The 19,978-nt window shown below is 36.2% G+C and overlaps 4 protein-coding genes across 8 annotated transcripts in view; 2 read left to right on the forward strand and 2 right to left on the reverse strand.

Annotated features, from left to right (window-relative positions):
- The first annotated feature begins 64 nt into the window (after window positions 1-64).
- colt (carnitine/acylcarnitine carrier protein colt, mitochondrial) lies at window positions 65-1,304 on the forward strand. Its single transcript, XM_034978712.2, has one exon. It carries the CDS (start codon window positions 186-188, stop codon window positions 1,080-1,082), a length of 897 nt encoding a protein of 298 aa, XP_034834603.1. The 5' UTR covers window positions 65-185; the 3' UTR covers window positions 1,083-1,304.
- Window positions 1,305-2,527: 1,223 nt separating this feature from the next.
- Window positions 2,528-4,711, reverse strand: LOC117991153 (G patch domain and ankyrin repeat-containing protein 1 homolog). The gene is made up of 2 exons (XM_034978711.2): window positions 3,870-4,711; window positions 2,528-2,865 (listed from the first exon to the last, which is right to left on the reverse strand). The coding sequence occupies exons 1-2, from the start codon at window positions 4,516-4,518 to the stop codon at window positions 2,579-2,581; spliced, it is 936 nt and encodes a 311-aa protein (XP_034834602.1). The 5' UTR covers window positions 4,519-4,711; the 3' UTR covers window positions 2,528-2,578.
- Window positions 4,712-6,019: 1,308 nt separating this feature from the next.
- On the reverse strand, window positions 6,020-7,265 carry LOC117991157 (uncharacterized). The gene is made up of 2 exons (XM_034978714.2): window positions 6,943-7,265; window positions 6,020-6,684 (listed from the first exon to the last, which is right to left on the reverse strand). Exons 1-2 carry the CDS (start codon window positions 7,150-7,152, stop codon window positions 6,205-6,207), a joined length of 690 nt encoding a protein of 229 aa, XP_034834605.1. The 5' UTR covers window positions 7,153-7,265; the 3' UTR covers window positions 6,020-6,204.
- Window positions 7,266-7,542: 277 nt separating this feature from the next.
- Npc1a (Niemann-Pick type C-1a) overlaps window positions 7,543-19,978 on the forward strand; it is a 62,347-nt gene continuing 49,911 nt past the window's right edge. For 3 of the 5 annotated variants that reach the window (XM_034978703.2, XM_034978707.2, XM_034978706.2), the window contains exon 1: window positions 7,543-7,831. In XM_034978703.2, coding sequence (XP_034834594.1) covers window positions 7,748-7,831 — 84 coding nt within the window. In that variant the 5' untranslated portion in view covers window positions 7,543-7,747. The remainder of the gene's footprint in view (window positions 7,832-19,978) is intronic. The other 2 variants (XM_034978705.2, XM_069505164.1) reach the window with 1 other exon arrangement.

Below are 19,978 nucleotides of genomic sequence, written 5' to 3' on the forward strand. Positions count from 1 at the left end.
TGACCACGCGCCAAAAGAGCCTTGCATACTAGAGCCTTGTCCTGTATGACAGGTGACAAGTGCTGTAATTGGTTGGTTAATGAATTTGGACTTTGACATTGCAATTTTAAATTTATCTTGACTCGACACTTGTTTTTAAAGTTGGTGGACTCTCCTTTCTCTTCCGTACTGATTAAATAGTAAAAATGTCTGAAAAAAGCAGCCCAATAAAATATTTTATAAGTGGGGGCTTCGGCGGTGTCTGTACCGTGCTGTCGGGCCACCCTATGGACACTATTAAAGTGAGATTACAAACTATGCCTCTCCCGAAACCTGGTGAATCAGCCTTGTATAAAGGCACTTGGGACTGTTTTAAGAAAACCATACAGAAGGAAGGCTTCCGCGGTCTTTACAAAGGTATGTCGGCGCCGCTGACTGGAGTTGCACCTATATTCGCGATAAGTTTCTTCGGTTTCGGTCTGGGTAAAAAGTTAATCAAGTCAGACGACAATCAGGTTTTATCCAAACCGGAATTGTTCGCTGCGGGCGCGTTCTCCGGTATTTTTACCACGTCTATCATGGCGCCCGGTGAACGCATAAAGTGTCTGCTTCAGATTCAGCAGGGTGGTAACGTTCCCCAAAAGTATAGCGGTATGCTGGACTGTGCCAAGCAGTTGTACAGAGAAGGTGGGATGAGAAGTATTTACAAGGGCAGTGTTGCCACTATCCTAAGAGATGTGCCAGCCAGTGGCATGTACTTCATGACATATGAATGGGTAAAAGAAGTTTTAGTACCTGAGGATGCAAGTGCAAAGTTAAAAATGGCAGCAACCATTGTGGCTGGAGGCTGTGCAGGTATAGCTAACTGGCTGGTGGGTATGCCAGCTGACGTCCTGAAGAGCAGGCTACAGACTGCCCCAGAAGGAACCTATCCTAATGGAATGAGAGATGTGTTCAAACAACTAATGGAGAAAGAAGGACCTACTGCTTTGTACAAAGGTGTAACACCGGTTATGATCAGGGCATTCCCAGCAAACGCTGCTTGCTTCGTTGGTTTCGAATTCGCTGTCAAGTTCCTTGACTGGGTAGCTCCTAACCTTTGATGGAGTGTTTACAACATGTGTAAATTGTTATTAAAAATATCAAATTGTATTAAAGTAGATATAAGGTTCCTGTTAAGTAAAAGTCACACTTTTTATATGGCTGTTATTACAGATTAGTGTAATTCAGATTTATATAAATATTTATATTTTTATGCATCTGTTATGATTTTTGGTACCTTGCCAGGACATGACAATAATAATAATAATTTGTTTCAGAAAATATTGTGAATTTTGTGTAAATTATATTTTCCCTAGTCCCTTCTTGAAGTAGGTACCTACCTAGTTTTGACTTTTCCATTTGATAGGTTGTATCAGCTCAGCTCACAAATATTATTATAAATGTATAAATAAATTGTATATATTTTTACTATAACTTTTAAGTAAATATTAAAATATAACTTACTGGGGCCGATTCTCTTGTACACAAATCTCTAAACTAAACTAAATTAACAGGTCTAAATCTGGTGCTATCCTTTCCCGCAAGGAACAATATGAAAGGGATAGCAATAGATTTAGACGTGCCGTTTTAGTTTAGTTTAGAGATTGTGTACAACGGAATTAGCCACATTGTTCCTTTAAAATCATATTTATTTTCCTGTTGTAATATCCACATGAATAATTTAATAGGTAGACTTCCTCATAATGCCTACAATCAAAATTCACTGCTTGCAAAATATAATCATTTCATTTCAAAGATGGTAAATAAGTTATTAAATTCTAAAACAAAATGCAATCAATCTGTACCTGCACATTTATCTCACACCCATCTCAAACGGGTACCACCTAGTAACACCACAAATGGGTATTTTTGCTGATTTTATTTTCAAATAAAACAATAAAAGTAAACCTTAGTTAAATCTGGGACAAAGACTTAACTAAGGGGTTACTTTTATTGTAACACTAGATGATGCCCACGACTTTGTCCATGTGAATTTAAGTTTTTCAAAAATCCTGTGGGAACTTTAATTTTCTGGGAAAATTTTTAGCCTATGTCCTTTTCTCGGAATGTAAGCGAATTCTGTACCAAATTTCATCAAAATCGGTTGAACTGTTGGGACGTGAAAAGCTAGCAGACAGAACAGACACTTTCACATTTCTATAATATAAGTATGTATTTTCAATAAAGAAAACTATGATTTTTAGATTTTAAATAAATTTATTTATATTAAAAATACATAGTTCACATCACTCATTACTTTGGTCTACTCTACTGCCAGAGCAGTGACCTGTTTGAAATAAATTGTTACACCATCATCATCATGATCAACCCATTGCCAGCCTCTACTGCGCACATGTTTCCTCTCAGAATAAGAAGGGTTTAGGCCATAGTCTGCCACACTGGCCCAGTGTGGATTGGCAGACTTCATACACCTTTGAGAACATTTTGGAGAACTCTCAGGCATGCAGGTTTCCTCATATATTTTCCTTCACCATTAAAGACTAAAGCAAGTCATACTCAATTTATTACACAATGTTTGATTCAAAATAGTTGCATATCAATAAAACTCTCTCCTAAAATTAATTTCAATTCTTCTATTCTTTTCATACACATTTTCCTCATGTTTCTTTATTTGTTGCTTTGTTGATTCATCGTTCGAACTTTTTAATCTTTTTTGCTCATGACCTAATCCCTTCTTATCATTCTTCTGAACTGTTTTAATTGGGTACCTATTTCCAGACCCATCTGGACCTAGGCCTGTTTCCTTATCCCATCCAGCTTTGAGCATGATCTGATAACCTTTATTGGATTGTGGTATGACATAGTTTGTTGGTAGTTTTCTACCTAAAAATAGAAACATTAAAGTCAGTGACAAAAATTATCACAATCAAAATCTTTATCTCTCCTGTAATAGGAACATTTCTAATTGTTACACTAGCTTAATCCCGTGACTTTGTCTGCATGGACTACACAAATTTCACACCTTACATCATAAGAGCTATCTCCACGCCAAATTTCAGCCCGATCTATCCAGTAGTTTGAGCTGTGCTTTGATAGATCTGTCAGTCAGTCAGTCACCTTTTCCTTTTACACTCACTGCTGACCAGAGTCTGTGGTCACTAATGATTTGAATTTGGTCACTAAACTGTGAACGAGGTGACCAGGGTGGGGGGAAGATCCAGTCGAGAGTTGTTTGTTGAGACTTAGATACTAACACATTGGACAAATGTTCTTATTAGATAAATAAATTGAAATTGAATTACAATATTCATAATACCCTCTCTCATTGCTGTTGGTGATCCCCTTTACATTAATCACCAAAACATAGGGATTTCTTAGGTTTAATGATTATTATCAGATTTTACTAATAACTGTTAGATAGCAGAATGTAGTCTTCAAGGCACAGAGGAAACATAAAAGGCCTTTGGACCTCCTAAGTTGGTCACCCATCAAATTACTGACATGGGACAAATTTTCTTTATTAATACCTACTAGAGAAATATTGAAATGAAATGAAATGATTTATTTGTTTTAAAAGATCTTTTTAAAATTGTGCCAGGGACCCCGAAGTAAGTTTGCAAAACCTGTATCTCAGGGTCCCCGCTCTCCCTCCTTCATCATTAACAAATAAACACTTATACAAAACTAAATTTAGTGATATGATATGAAACTTAAAAATGTGTGTGTGTGTGTGTGTACATATGTGTATCAGTGTGTATTGTGTGTGAGTGTGTGTATGTGTACATGTGTATATTTTTAATAACAAATTACAAATTACAAATTTTCCCTACCTATTTATATTCCTACAAGTAATTCTGAAATTCTCTAATATTGAAAACTTTACTTACCTATGCTAGCTTTAATATTGTGTATAGTTGATGATAAGTGTTCATCTTTATTGTCAAATGTTTTCCCATCACATATGTTACATACATACAGTTCTTTATGTCTCATTTTATGTTTTATTTCTTTTACATACACATTTATTTTCTTAAGTTGGCTACAACTTGAAATATGACTCAGAAGTATATCGGCTAGATAACTACTTTTGTTCTTAATAATTAAACTCTTAGCAGAGTTTCCTGCTTTGTCCTGAACTGTAGTATCAATTCCACGCTTCAAAAGTTCTTTGACAGCTTCATAAGATTTAGCTTGGCAAGCTATCATAAGCAAACTCCAACCATACTCATCAACTGTATTCACCTTATCAGGGTAGGCATCTAAGATCTGTCGTAAAGTATCAATATCATTCTCTTGCACACTTGTAAACAGTTTTAGATTAGATACGTATAAACTGTCAAGGTTTCTCTTACGTTTTGTGTGTGACACATTTTGGGTATTAACGTTAGCATTCCCCGAGAGGCGCTCGTGATTTTCTCGCACTTGACCCACTTCTTCCAGGTACAGTTTTCTGGCCTCCTCCCCACTTATTCTATTGGAGGCTATAATTTTTGAAGAAGTTGAACGCACGAAGTTATTGTAGTCTCTACCTAACATGTTTAAAAAAAACTAATACTAAATTTCAAAAAATCGTATAAATGTACAGTGTGTCCGTGTGGCACTGTGACAAATTCATTATTCAATATTCAATTCGAGAAAAATCATTAAAAAATTCCTAAAATAGGAAAAATCACAACACAGTCATATTAATACATATTACAAATACAATATGATGTACAGTGACCGTATATTCAATGTACTCTGTGCTCTGTGATCCCTATCATAAAAGATCCCTATTAATCTGTGGACATATGCGACATGACCATAGAGCCTGATGAGGATGTATGGACGATAGACCATCATGCCCAGATGACACAGATAATTTGCAACTAGCATAGAGGCAACTAGCGTGGCCCCCCTCAGTCCCTCTCGCTCAAGCAGATTTTCTTACTTGTGAAATGTCATTCCTTCTACACTTCACGTTGTTTGTCAAATACTCACGTACAAATACATTTTGACAAACAAAAAAAGTGGCCACGGTGATAAGGACCAAGCATAATCATTTTGTCACGTTCTAACAAGAGCTTAAATGCATTTAGCTATCTCGCTCTAACAGTAAGTGCCACAATAGGGCTACTTCCATAGAGATTAACAGTCCTTATTCTGAGTGCCCACACTTCCACTAGGTCGTAGATAGAATAATAAAGGTAGATACAGGAACGTTTGCTTTCTCATTCACACTAAAAAGAGAGCACAAATAAAGTTACTAATGTGATAAACAGAGACGCAGCTAACCTATTTTTGTCCCTTATCGTATAACTGGTTTTTTTCAAGAATATATACAACTTACATACAAGGCATGCAACTTTAGTTGCGAAACAAACTTTGAGAATTAGTGGCCGTAATTGTATTTCTCATGAGTTATTTACTTGTTTTCACATAAAAACGTTTAATACAAATATTGTTGATCGGTTAATACAAATATTGACTACTAAACAATGGTAATGATTGTCGTGTTATTCATCGTTACGTCGTGCAGCGTGCTATCACTATCTCATACGCGGTTACACAGTACTTAAATCTACCTATTATTCTATCTACGCACTAGGTATAGAGAATAGTTATTTTTTTAACTAGTTTTATGGCTCTGGATTCTAGCTTCCTCTTTCTTATGATCCTTATGGTCAACGGCAACCATGAACTATGAATGTTATAAAAATGGATCAACCATCCTGCCTACATCTATGCCTATTTGAAACATATATCTCCTTCTACATGGCGCTTCGATAACAAACTAGAACGAGATCGCACGTCAGTGGTATCGGGACACCACGGAGGTCCGATCTCTCGGGACCACCAAATTAAGTTAACTTGGATGTTGGCGAATCTTTCAGCTCTTATGTATAGTCTCGGTTCACTCTGGTACAAGGAATAAACTACTCTCTAATGAGTCTGGTATGGTTCTTTCTGAGCTAAGGAACCCTCGATGGCCGAGTCTGACTCGCGCTTAGTCAGTTTTTTTTTTAAATCACAAGCTTTATAAATCAAACTATGTAAAAAAAGGCAGTCACATAGATATTTTAATTTTTAATGTTAAGTATTAACTACTTATTACAACTATTGTAGAATTTTTAAAAACTATTTACATCACATTCTATGGTTATGGCAATTTGTTAAATATTAAAGATACATGGTATAGTTCCCAAATAAACTACATTAAACCCAAATAAATGAGATCTCATATCACTTTGTCAATTCTTTAGCAATACTTTTTAATGCTTCGGTCTGTTCTTTCAGCAATTTCAGCTTTTGTCTTAAGTAATCCTTCTTAAAATTTAAATAATCTTCTTTGATCTGTGCTTTCCTTTGTTCCTGGACAGCTATCAGGTCACAGTTAAAGAAACAGCTATTTGAGTGTTTTGAGCTATGTTTTGAGTTTTTGATTTTTACTTTTTTTGTTTTGTGTTCAGTTGAAATAAACACTTTTGGCTCAGGAGGTGAACCTGGTTCACTCAAGGAGGTTGCGGACATTCCATCATTAAATTCATCTTGATTTTCCCTCAACGGCACAAACTCTGTAGATTCTTGATAATCATCTGAAGACATATTTTTGATGCCTAAGGCATCCTGTTCTGCTTGAGATAGTGTAGTTGTAGAAAAAGGTACTTCCCCATTTGTTTCAGCCTGCTTTTTCTTTGTTTTCGAACGAAGATCGTGCCATGTCTGAAAAAATAAATAAGGTAACTTACTAAATGTAAAAAATTGGGTAGGTACCTAACATGAAAGAGATTTTATAAGGAACCTACCTAACTTCTCAGATAGTAAAATGCTACCTTTTAAGCAAACTACCTACACTATAAACTCTTATAATATGTATCAATATATTATTTTCACTAATTACACAAAGGCACAAAGCATGAACTTAGTTTGACAAAGTGGCTGCCAGCTTAAATTAAACTAATATAAACATTATTTTCGTACTTTTCTCCACTGCCTCCAAGTTTTCCTCGCACCCGGCATAGCATTGCACTCGCTGGCTATGTTTTGCCATAATACTTGAGAATCTTTATAGCTAAAATCCTGAGTAACTTTGCAAGATATTAATTCTGGATGTTTTGCCATTAACTCTATTAATTTTTTCTTCTGTCGAGCTGTAACATAAATACACCTTTGTCTTTTCCTACCTTCCATTTCTAGGTAAGCACAGCAGTTTATTTAAATGCTTAGTAATTAGAAAACGTATTTTTTTATTTTTGTAAACAATGAAATAACCTCGTAATATTAGAACATAGAACACGTAGGTAGTGATTATACTCTTTGACATAGAATAACAAATGTCAAATGACAAATTATTGCCATAGGCTTAGACCATCGACATAGGAATTTGTATGTACTACGTAGTAGTAGTACATACAAATTCTTTGGCTTAGACAAATCTGGACAAATCACAAACGGTTTTAAAGAGTTGGCAACACTGTGTCCGTGGTCTGCCGTGCTGCATGCGTGCTGCCGTGCCGTCGCCCGTCATCTGAGCACCACCAAGCACCAAAGAGCCAAGCATAGACTATACGTATATACTGGAAGGCAAGCACCATAAGCACTTCCGTGAGTTCAACAGTTGACGAATGTTGTGCCGTGAAAGAATTCGTGGTTCTGTTTTACTGCTTAGTTTCGATTATTTTAGAGAAATAACATTGACTCCATTATCCTTTTACAGACATTGGTGTGTAAATAATATGATATGACGAATTTGTGACTTTAATATTGTGAAGTTTTGTTTTGCACAATGGCTGGCACGGGTGGAATATTTTTGCGACGATTTCTACCATCCATCTTCGGATATCTGTTTCTAATTCATATAGCGGAATATGTAAGTATTGTGCGTAGTGATTACTAAATATACCGTTGTTCCGCGCTACTACACAGTATGTTAAATCTGTAGTGAGAATGTAGTTTTTGTGTGAAGCCATGATACGTCATGTTAGTTTACTTTTTTACGTTCACCTTGCAAAATATTAATACTCAGTATAAAACCAAGACCATTGCGTTATAATGAGGAAATGATATCATAAAACAGGTTTTCGATGTAAAACCTTCGTATTTAAAGTTTTCACAACATTTTGAAAACGTAGGGTGGATTTCACTTTTCAATTACGTTTCTAGATTAATGGGTACCTAGTTAATTGCGTGCTTGGTACAATTTAAATGTATGTATGTATGTATATTCTTTTTTGCACCACAAAACACCAATGACAGGTTACAAAAAAGAAATCTTAAAAAGTAGGTACAAAAAGGCGGTATTATCGCTATTCTCTTCCAGACAACCTTAACGCTAGGAAGAAAACAAACAAATGGACAGTGGGAGGTGGGTACTATAATATTAAAATATTAATACACTAATATATCTCTGTATATATAAATGAATCGCTAAATGTGTTGCTGATCGCAAATCTCGAGAACAGCTGAACCGATTTCGCTAATTCTTTTTTAATAATATTCCTTGAAGTACGAGGATGGTTCTTACGGAGAGAAAAATTTAAAAAATTGCCTGAAAAAGAATCGACTGTTAGGCGGTAAGAAGTTTGTGGGGGCAGCTAGTACAAAATATAATAGACATACTTATGACTACACAGATAAAATATATACTTATACATTTAAATAATAAACTATGTCGTTACTGACGATTGCAAAGGGATAGGTAATGATCGACATCAATTTGTAATTTATTAAGAAACTAGAAGAACTAGAAAACTGATGCCAGCGACTTCGTATGTGTGGATTTAGGTCTTAAAAATCCCATGGGAACTCTTAGATTTTCTGGCAAAATAAGTAGCCTATGTCACTCTCCAAGTCTTAAACTATACCCATGCCAAAAAATCACATCGATCTGTTGCAACGTGATTGAAGGACAAACCAACAAACAAACACACTTTCGCATTTATAATATGGGTAGGGTAGTGATTCAGCACAAAGATAAATTATAGATTGATTAAAGCTATGGATTTATAGGAGTTACTGAAGTACACGGAGAGCATTGAATGGACAACTTACTTATCGTTAATGAACAACTTACTTATCGTTTTGTATTTTGTCTCTACTTAACATAATTTATCATTAATCTTCTAGGTAGATTGCACCGCCATTCCAATTAGATGTAAAATAAATAAATTAATAAATGGAACGTGCTAGCCATCCAACTGGGAAATAATGTAATCTAAAATAAAATAATGTAATCATTCATCCGACAGTATGAGTCTTGTGGTCATGTAGCTATATTCCACTTTGACCTTTTTAATAAACTGGGGTGTTGTAAGATTTTAATTTTTAAGGGTATCTTAAATTTTATGGGTCTCTTAAAGTTTAAGTATCTCTTGAATTTTAAGGTTCTCTTAAATTTAAGGTACTTATTTCTAAATGTAAGGTGATTTTGAATTTTAGACATCTAAAGAGTCACAACCCTCAGTAATGAGGAATACGACGTAGAGAAAATGTTTTTTCATCAATATTAAGTACCTACCTAGTAAAAAAAAATAATTCTCGGACGACTAAAAGATCGGCTAGCGATAGGACGGTCGGCTCAATAATAAATATTTTTTATTCAAGTAAACTTCCACAAGTACTTTTGAATCGTCGGATGCATCTACCACTGGTTCGGAATAAATATATGAATATAAATATCAATAAAAATAAATTCGTCTTCCATCAGTCAGTCAGCTAGACACTTCCAAAGAAAAGTTGGGGTCCAGTAACTAGTCTCATACAGTGCCCAAAAATTATGGTTTGGATGGAAAGTGCTTGTTGTGATAGCTGGTTGCTGTATGAATAGCTATTGTTATAAACAATCTCAGCATGACTGATAACACAATCTCACTTCTTTTCATATTAGGTACATGTATAGAAATTCTTTGTGTTTTCAGGGTGAGAATTCTTTACGCAAGTATTAACCATCTATAGTAATCTATATTAATATTATTAAAGAGGCAAGCTTTACGCTTAATTGGACGGGAAAGGGGAATATTAGTCAGCAACTTGGCTAATATTCTTTAAAAAAAAAAACTACTGGACTGTTTTGGCTCAAATTTAGAATGGAGATAGATTATACCCTGGATTAACACATAGGCTACTTTTTATCCCGGAAAATCAAAGAGTTCCCGCGGGATTTTAAAAAACGTAAATCCACGCGGTCGAAGTCGCGGGCATCAGCTAGTACTTAATAATTTTGAAATAAATTAATTCAATAATTATGTACTTAAATTAAGTACTTAAATAAACTATTCAATCTTCTAAGCAAATCATTGTTAAGTAAAAATACTTAGAAATGAATCATTACTCAATAGTTTTAGGTTGATTCATATGCAGGTGTCTGATTAAATTGTGGCTAACCAGTATTGAACTATATCTTATCTGTGACAGTTATTGTATTTTTTCTTGTTATCAGATTAGGCAAAATAACAATGATAACTGTTATATATAGAGTCAATATACAGTTAAAGTGATAAAGTGCAACCCTGAAAATACATCTTAAATTATCGACAAAGAAATAGAAAAAAAAAAAAAAAATCCTACTTATAATTATTGATGAATTAATGTTTCTAACATGACTTGTAACAGCCAGAATTGAGGACCTCCTTTTGTTTTGTTTGTTTTGTTTGTTTTGTTTTGTTTTTGTTTTGTTTGTTTGTGAGGCCTTTTTTTGTTATTTGGTTAAAAATCATTTTTTTTTCAAAGTATTGGGCCCATTTCTTTCAAAAAAAAAAGATTAATGCCATTTAGTTACTTCTTGGCAAGGTAGGTAGTGAAGATAAAATAACAAATAGCTTTTCACAATTTTTTTTCTAGTGTTTTTGTCGATAATTTGATATCTGGTTTCACCCCCTTGCGGTGTCACACTCGTGGAAGGACACACTGTATGTTACATCTCTTATCTAGTCACAACTACTTTTAACTGCAAAATATACTTGACTCCTATATAGTAACAGATCAACTATTTCTTAGTTTGTCACAGCAGTGACTGGCAAAACTGATGGCAAAATCTATCATCCTACTTAATGTATGCTATAAAAATGTATATTAATGGCCAAGTTAACTATTTCAATAAAACTAATCAATACAAATTATATGTAACAATCAATATCAATCCCACCATAGGACTTCCATGTCATAATAATTGATGTGGAATGGGGGACTTCATTGAATTAATTGACTTGTAAATTGACAACATAGTTTGCTACTGTTGTCTGCACTGTAACTGCAAAAGTATATATATTACTAGCTTATTCCCGCGACTTCGTCCGCGTGGACTACACAAAATTCAAACCCCTATTTCACCCCCTTAGGGGTTAAATTTTCAAAAATCCTTTCTTAGTGGATACCTACATCATAATCGCTATCTGCATTCCAAATTTCAGCCCGATCCATCCAGTAGTTTGAGCTGTGCGTTGATAGATCAGTCAGTCAGTCAGTCAGTCAGTCAGTCAGTCACTCACTCACTCACCTTTTCCTTTTATAAAATTAGATATGGAACTACCTATGTCATAATATTGTATGTGTGTAATAATACTATGCCTATTTGATAATAATTGCGTATTGCGTATCTTCCATTGCAAGGCTCCGCCCTCAAGGCCTACCATTCTTACGTCATCGCATGCGCATATCATATTAATTTCTTTTCCTCGACCTAAGCTAAATATAACTAAGTTAACTATTTTAGTCAGAGCTAGACTATAATTACTTATATTACATGGCGTAATATTATAAATTGAATCTTTGGAAAGAGCAATCGCTGAGTTTCTTGAACCAGTAGTGGATTTAATCTAATGAAAAACACCATTTCTTCCATAAACTAACCAAGGTTTACAGCCCTTTTAAAATGATCGTTTAACCTCCGAGTTCGACAGCGTTGTTTAACCGTTCGGTTACCACAATTTTGACATGTGTTGTGCCCTTTGTGTTCACATCATTTTTAGGTTATTTCGATTTGTCTTTGTGTTGTTTGCTTTTTACTCGACTGCGACGAAGCCCAAAAGGAATCGTTATGTTTGACCTGTATGTATGTCCGTCCCTATGTCCGCTCGTAACTACTCAACGGCTCATCCGATATTGGTAGATGATATTTCAAATGTCATTAGATTTGTCTTGAGTGTCACTGAGTCCATAGAAATTAAGAAAACATCAAAATGGTGAATTTATGCGTTTTAATGTGCGGGCTGAAAAAAAAAATGAAGCTACAGTGCAAACCGCAGTCGGGGTTTTTTTTGAAAACATCTTAAGTTACTTGTTTCAAAAGATTTCGAAATCCCACTTTGTCCGATAAAATCTGGCAACTATTTATTATTTATTTATGGACTATCGCTTGGCTACAATCAAGCTGCTGGCAAGTGATGACGTGGCCTGAGATGGACCGCGTTTGTCTAGAAGATGCCTATTCACTCTTTACTTGAGGAAGGAAAACTGATGTTGGAAGGGCGTTCCATATCCTAGTGGTTCGAATTAAAAACGAGGAGGCAAATCGTTTCGTACGTCTCCGTGGAATTTCGACGTTACGTTCGGGTGCAAACCTTGGCGCATACCATATTGCTCCTCTAAAGGCCGGACCGCATTACAGCGGCGTGCACTGCGCGTCACTACGCGTCGCGGCATGCAGACCGTTTTCACTAATTGTGTCTTGTCCCGTGCCTTCAAGTTGGCACCTTGCATTTGCTTTGTTTGCTTTATTTCTTAGAACTTAGGGTTTATTATTGTGTGATTTGTTATAGTGCCAACATAACGTTATGGGCTGATGTTATAGTGAATGGTCTGCAGAGAAAATTTTGACGCCAAATCGACGCGCCGCACAGCGCCTTCCGGCTTAAATGTTGTTTTTCATAACCGACTTTGTACTAGTGAGCAGGTAATTGCTGCTCTAATTGTATCACGTAATTTTCCTTGGATCGTTGATCTTGTAGTTAGCGTCTCAAAATTTTATGTTCCACTTCCTACGTAAGAATGAAATATGTACTTAACGATTTTTTTATCACAACAATTCTTGGAAAATGTTATTTTTATTTTCCTGTTAGGTAAGTACTATGTTAGTACATATACGTATAAAATGCGTAAAATTTTACGGCAATTAATTTTATGGCATTTTTGTAATATCTAAATAATGAAAAAAACAATTAAAGTACTAATATACCTACATTGTATTAGAAAAATATAAAGACATATTATTAAAACAAGTTCTATATTATATTATTACTATTATAAGAATATTCTGTGATTATACACACAAACTATACAAACTAACACAATCATCATTTTATTTATCTGTGTAGGCATATTATCTCAAACCATGTACAAATTTTTTTTAGATTGTAGATATTTATATTAGGATTAAGGATACTTAATATTATATTATTAAATAAGTGAGTATTTATATCTAAAAATTGGGGTTTTTCTGTGTCCGAAATAGAGCTCCTTAGTTAAATATTTCTGCAAATAAAGATAAAAAAATTTACTTAATAATAAATTATAATATTTAAATTACAAAACTTAAATTCTGCTGTTTGATATTTCTTGCACGTCACAAGGTTGTTTGGTAAAAAAGGGCCATTAAGCTCTCAAGTCCATCTCATTCGGTAGTTTATAATCATAACTAAATGCATTGTGATATTATGTGTAATAATAACAGGTTGAGATTATACAGTCGTCTCAGTAGATTGCTTAATCAATTTTTCTTCTGTTTTCTGCACGTACTTAAAACGCTTTTCCACCAGGGATGTGCGAAGATGCGTAGCGAATGACATGACTCTTAAAGCTCGGAATACTAACTACTACTGAGTAAAGAAGCTCTCAATCCCCCGTATCAATTTATCATTCGTAACGTGATGGCTACGACGATCTGGCTCGTTCAAACACTTGTTTTCCCCATATTTTTACACGCTGCGGAGACGTGGACTTTGCGACTAGTCGAGAAGAAGATTGATGCTCTGGAGATGTGGTGCTGGAGGCGAATGCCAGGAGTCTCATAGACCGAATTTCGTACCAACGTCTCTAAGAACTCGTCATTTAATAACGACTTTCGGCGTTAGTACAGAGTCGCATATTCTTCGACGTCTATTAGTCAAGCGTCTTGTCGTGCTTGCCCTGCACGACAAGACGCTCGACTATGGGGGTGTGATATTAGATAGATAGATAGAAAACTTTATTGCACACAAAACAAGCAAAAAATACCCAAAGATAATTTTATGATATTAGTGACTTAACTAAATGACTTCTCAAAGATTGGAGATCCCCTAGAATTAGACCTTTAGTCCGCCGCTGGATAAACGTACATAACTACAAGCCCGATCTGTCAAACTCCTAAGTCCGCAACCTTTTTGAATCGGACAAAAGCACTTCATGAAATAATAGGAAGAAACTGTTTCAAAAGAATTATCTACTCAAATGAAGGCTAAAATTAGAAACTACCCTCTTGTGTATCGATGCATCGATGATAGTGGGAACTGGAACCATAGACACGAGCGACGCGTGCTTGACCTCGTCGATGCTTAGACGGTTATGTCATCCATTATTTGTATATTATGTAATTATCTTTCATTAGTTTTTGTTTACGTAAAAAGTATATATGACAGCACTACCTACTCTGCAAAAATTACGATCTAGCCTACGAGTACCTAAAGCTAATAAGTACCTACCTTTATTATAAATGCGAAAGTGTGTTTGTTTGTTTGTTTGTCCTTAAATCGCGTCGCAACGGTGCAACGGATTAGGTGATTTTTTGCAAGGGTATAAATAAAGAACTGGAGAGTGACAAAGGCTACTTTTTATCCCGGAAAATCAAAGAGTTCCTACGGGGATTTAAAAAAAACTAATTCCACGCGGACGAAGTCACGCATCAGCTAGTTACTAAATACGATTGTTTAGTGTAAGTCTATAAAACGTAATTACGATGGTTTTCAAAACAATGATTTACTATAGCATTTTGGGCTATTTGTGAATTGGAATTCGCAGCTACTAAATACTCAGACTGATGGATAAATAAACATAAGTCTGTATGTTATTTTTGTCATGGACTTATGAAAAGATTTGAAAAAGTGAGGAGGTAGGTAGTAAGTACGTGACTTCATTTTCACTTGCATGAGGCGATGAGAGCTCGTTAGTGTAAATTAGGATTAAAGTTATTATCATAAGCCGGTAAGACTATACTGGTTTTGTGACATCACTGTTAGACATACAGTACTCGGCCAAAAGTAATGTTTATCGGCCTTTATTATCAGCTTTGTAGAGCGTTGTCTCTGTCACTCATACCTTCTGCTTCTTCTTCTCTCTCTGGGCTGGTTTCCGCACTTAAACGTTTCCGTCTGTTGTGCATGCATTGCCCCTCCCCGCTGATGTCTTCACTCCAGCCATCCAAGCTCGCTCCAGAAGCCAAGTGTCACTCATACCTATATGACGTTTTGTCGTTCGACAGAGACAGTGCTCTACAAATTTGCTATCTCCTTCTAAAGATCGCTTTGCCGCGTACTGTGTAAGATTATAGTTTGTATATTTAGTCGTATAGGACGCGTTATTTTTCTACAGCGATATGTCCCTAACCGCTAACGAAATGTTTCCTAAGTATACGAGGTAAACACCGATTGACGTACGTGGCACGTAAATAATACTTGTACTGTAGAATTACGTGCCACATTGCGAGCTGTGGGAAATGCATGTAGCTTTGTTCCAAGACTCGGTTACTACTATTACACGAACAGATAAGGAAACTACTATACCGACTGTTTATTATTGGGGTTATCGGAACACGGTGCATTTCTCTACTTAAACCATAGCCTTATGGGCAGATTACACCTACCGAGTACAGTGGCGAGTCAGTGTCCTCGGCCGAGTTCTCTGTTGGTATAAACACTTTAACGAGTGCAATTTCGCCGCAATTTCTCAGCCACAGCACTGTCTCGGCCGAGTGACATTTTACTGTCTCGCTTTACTACTCGGTAGGTGTAATCTGCCCATTAGCATCGACTGTGACCTCCTCTCTACATAGGTCTTGACACAGTTCATGGCAGTTAAGGAACTTCGAGGCTTCGATGCCACTGGCAGGCGTCAAATGTTAGTACATATTTTGACGCAGGTAGCCCTATTTTTCTTTCTTATTTCACGTCACCATAGCCTAATATTGGACATATCGTCGATTCAGGATCAAACTGAGAGTTCCCTCACTCTAGTTCACGCTGATCTTGAGTTAACCAAGTAATCTCTACATAGTATAAAATAAACTCGCTTCCCGCGTCTGTATGTATGTATGTATGAACGCGTAGATCTCTTAAACTACGCAACGTATTTTGATGCGGTTTTCACCAATAGATAGAGTGATTCAAGAGGGGAAGGTTTATTGCTATAGTTTAATTCTCAAAAAATTAGAGATCCCTAGAGAAATAGAAATAATGTGAATTAGGTCGGAAAGAAATCCTCTCATTTGAGAGTTTCCGAGGCAATGACACCACATTAGTATCTACATTGCACCCATGGGAAGCCGGGGCGGGTCGCTAGTATTATGATAAACAAGCCCCCCAATTGTGTAAGAAAAACGTATTCATCGTTATCGCAATCGTCAACAAATCCTGCCCCTTGATTGGCTGTGAAACATTTTCTCATGTAGTCAGATCAAGTATGTACTAGCAGTTGGAACCTTCCCTATAATACCTACCTAACATAGCTTTTTGAATCAAAATAAAATTGAAAAATAATATATTTTTCATAACTAATGTGGATTTCCGCATCCTGTATGGATTAGTTCTGTTATCAGCATGTGTTTTGACTCCGTCCGGTTTCGTAACAATGGTTTTGATTAAATTCATACCCGTTACAAGTTAGCTTAATCTGGTGAGGTCGCAGTTAAATGCTAATTTGTCGTCGAATAAAAAAAACCGGCCAAGTGCGAGTCTACGGTCGTATTTTTTCGACATTTTGCAGGATAATTCAAAAACTATGATACATAAAAATAAATAAACATCTGTTTTAGAATACACAGGTGAAGACCTTTCATAATAATAACCCCACTTGATATAGTTATCTTACTTAGAAAATTGAAAATACTAATTATTAGTTCATGACCACAATTTAATTTTTTTTTTGTGTGATGTAACCACAAATTCACGGTTTTCACGGATTCTAGGTCAACGGGAATTACCCTGTAGGTTTCTTGACAGACCGACAGACAGACAGACAACAAAGTGATCCTATAAGGGTTCCGTTTTTTCCTTTTGAGGTACGGAACCCTAAAAAGTAAAAAGTCCTAGTTAGTCGTTGTTACATGTACAAACTAACGTGAGCGGTGCTCAAGGGCAGGGGCGTTCAAAGGCACGTTAGTCCAAGTCTGGTTGGTGCGATCGATACGCATTTGACGGGCTTTGGAGAAACCCTGCAATAAATTAATTTTCCAACGCGAGCCAGGCATTGGCAACATTGTTGTCATCACTATCCCTATTATAAATGCGAAAGTGTGTTTGTTTTTGTCCTTCAATCACATCGCAACGGAACAACGGATCGACGTGATTTTTTGTATGGGTATCGTTTAAGACCTCGAGAGTGACATCGAGAGCTCGCTTGCCTAGAAGATGCCTATTCACTCTCGACTTGAACCCATATCATCTTCGGGATGCAAACTATCTGTCCAAAATAGATGATGCCGGCGACTTCATTCACGTGTATTCAGCTGGTAGATAATACAAAGCAAGCTTTTATTTCTTTGGTTAAGTCTCCCGCGACTACGGTACGCGTGGATTTAGGTTTTAAAAATCCCGTGGGAACTCTTTGATTTTCCGGGATAAAAAGTAGCCTATGTCACTCTCCAGGTCTTTATCTGTACCCATGCACAAAATCACGTCAATCCGTTGCGACGTGATTGAAGGACAAACCAACAAACCAACAAACAAACACACTTTCGCATTTATATAAGGGTACGGATGTGCAATTTACTTTAAGTGTTCATAGATAGTTTAAAGGTTAATCGAAACATTGAACTGAATGATTTGAGCGAATTTGTCCATTAACGCAAATCGTCGTAAAATAACACGGACAAGAACCTTACAGAAGGTAAACGAACTCTGCTATCTGTATGTGAAGCTTTTCAGGTTAATTGGAAGGGAGGCATTCACTATTGAGTGTACCTATACGTGAAATGGTGAACTATTCATATCGCGATTGGAACCCTTTAAAGCTTAAGTTGTGATAGCCTAGTGGTTAGGTTAGCTAGGCACGAGATCTATAGAGTGCACTCTGACTTTGCTTAGACAGAGTTAAAACGAGCCAGAGCTATATCTCTCACATAAGTATGTCTCCCTTTAAAGCTTAAGTTGTGATAGCCTAGTGGTTAGGTTAGGTAGGCACGAGATCTGTAGAGCGCACTCTGACTTTGCTTAGACAGAGTTAAAACGAGCCAGAGCTATATATCTCACATAAGTCTGTCTCCCTTTAAAGCTTAAGTTGTGATAGCCTAGTGGTTAGGTTAGGTAGGCACGAGATCTGTAGAGCGCACTCTGACTTTGCTTAGACAGAGTTAAAACGAGTCGCAGCTATATCTCTCACATAAGTCTGTCTCGTTTTAACTCAATCTAGTTAGAACTTAGAGCCTCCCTGGTTAGAACATAATCGATCACGAAGATTACAAGATTCATATTATAGAAGAAATTTTTTCATACCCCTAATAGATTTTTCACACCACTAGCCCAATGCCTTATTACAGACCTGTTAGCTAGGAGTAAAGTACGTCATAACAAACTCCTATGACTTAGCCGGGTTTCAATGTTGTACTAAAATCCATTAAAGCCATAACTATTACAATCAATAAAGGCAAGTCTAAAATTGATTGTGATTTTATTATAAAAAATTGAGTTTGTTCGAAACGGCGGGAATTTACTATACTTAGGTACTTAAGATTTTAAACATTTTAGAGCAGTCCATTATCAATTATTACGTACTAAGTACTAAAGAAACAAGAATATCGCTAAAAAAGGAGAACAAATAGAAAACTCTGTTTTTGACGTCACGGTCAGTAAAAAACCACTTGCAAAAAGGCTGTCTGTGTTTATGAATTATGCAGAAATAACAATCTGGCTCCGCGGCAGTGACCTCAAATTGATCTTCAATAATTCATGCTGCAAACCCCGCTTCCTGCGTCGACTTATACATTCCTGGTGCCGTAAACAAAACGAATAGAGCTCATAATAATCGATAAGCTTGCGTCATTCCAGGCTGGCAAACAGTAGGGTTTTAGATTGTACCTACTAGAATATGATGTCCGCGACTTCGTCCCCGTGGATATTATGATTAAAAATCCCGCGGTAATCATGGATTTTTACGGGATAAAAAGTAGCCTATGTGATAATCCAAACTATAATCTAACTCCATTTCAAATTTCAGCCAAATCCATCCAGTAGTTTTTGCGTAAAAGTGTAACAAACGCACACACAAACACAAACTTTGTGATTAAAGACTTTCGCCCTTATAATATTAGCGTGATACTGATATTTATCGAAAAAAACCGGTCAAGTGCGAATCAGACTCCCACACGAAGGGTTCCGCACTACCGTATAAGAAATAACGCTTTTTGTGAAGTAACCACAAAATCACGGGTTTTTTAGGTGTTTCCCTTTACCCTTTACTTGTTCTTTGAGACATTGCTACCTTCCTTTCATGATTCTAGACCGACGGGAAGTACCCTATAGGTTTTGATTACCTTGACGGGTCTTGACAGTCACGACAGACAGACAGACAGCGAAGTGATCCTATAAGAGTTCCTTGTCTCTCTTGAGATACGGAACATTAAAAATAAGGTATGCGTTAAATAAATTACAGCAACATATTCCAACATTCAAAAATATCTGAAATGGCGATTCTGTTTTGAGTAGATACGAAATAAATTATGTAAACGACGTGTATCCGACCCATTTTCGAAAATGTATAAATCTGTCCGTTCCTACCCTGTTTTGGCCAAATTAACATTTCAACGTCAATGTAACGGGTCAGCATGTTTTTTGATACA

Source organism: Maniola hyperantus, chromosome 19 (genome assembly GCF_902806685.2).
Source record: "Maniola hyperantus chromosome 19, iAphHyp1.2, whole genome shotgun sequence".
Taxonomy (NCBI): Eukaryota; Metazoa; Arthropoda; class Insecta; order Lepidoptera; family Nymphalidae; genus Maniola; species Maniola hyperantus.

What these genes read in the sequence shown, in the direction of transcription:
- colt (XM_034978712.2), top strand. Translation starts at nt 186, where the DNA reads ATGTCTGAAAAAAGCAGCCCAATAAAATATTTTATAAGTGGGGGCTTC.
- LOC117991153 (XM_034978711.2), bottom strand. Translation starts at nt 4,518, where the DNA reads ATGTTAGGTAGAGACTACAATAACTTCGTGCGTTCAACTTCTTCAAAA. An exon ending in CAATATTAAAGCTAGCATAG is followed by an intron (nt 2,866 to 3,869) that starts GTAAGTAAAGTT and finishes TTCTATTTTTAG; the next exon opens with GTAGAAAACTACCAACAAAC.
- LOC117991157 (XM_034978714.2), bottom strand. Translation starts at nt 7,152, where the DNA reads ATGGAAGGTAGGAAAAGACAAAGGTGTATTTATGTTACAGCTCGACAG. An exon ending in CTTGGAGGCAGTGGAGAAAA is followed by an intron (nt 6,685 to 6,942) that starts GTACGAAAATAA and finishes TTATTTTTTCAG; the next exon opens with ACATGGCACGATCTTCGTTC.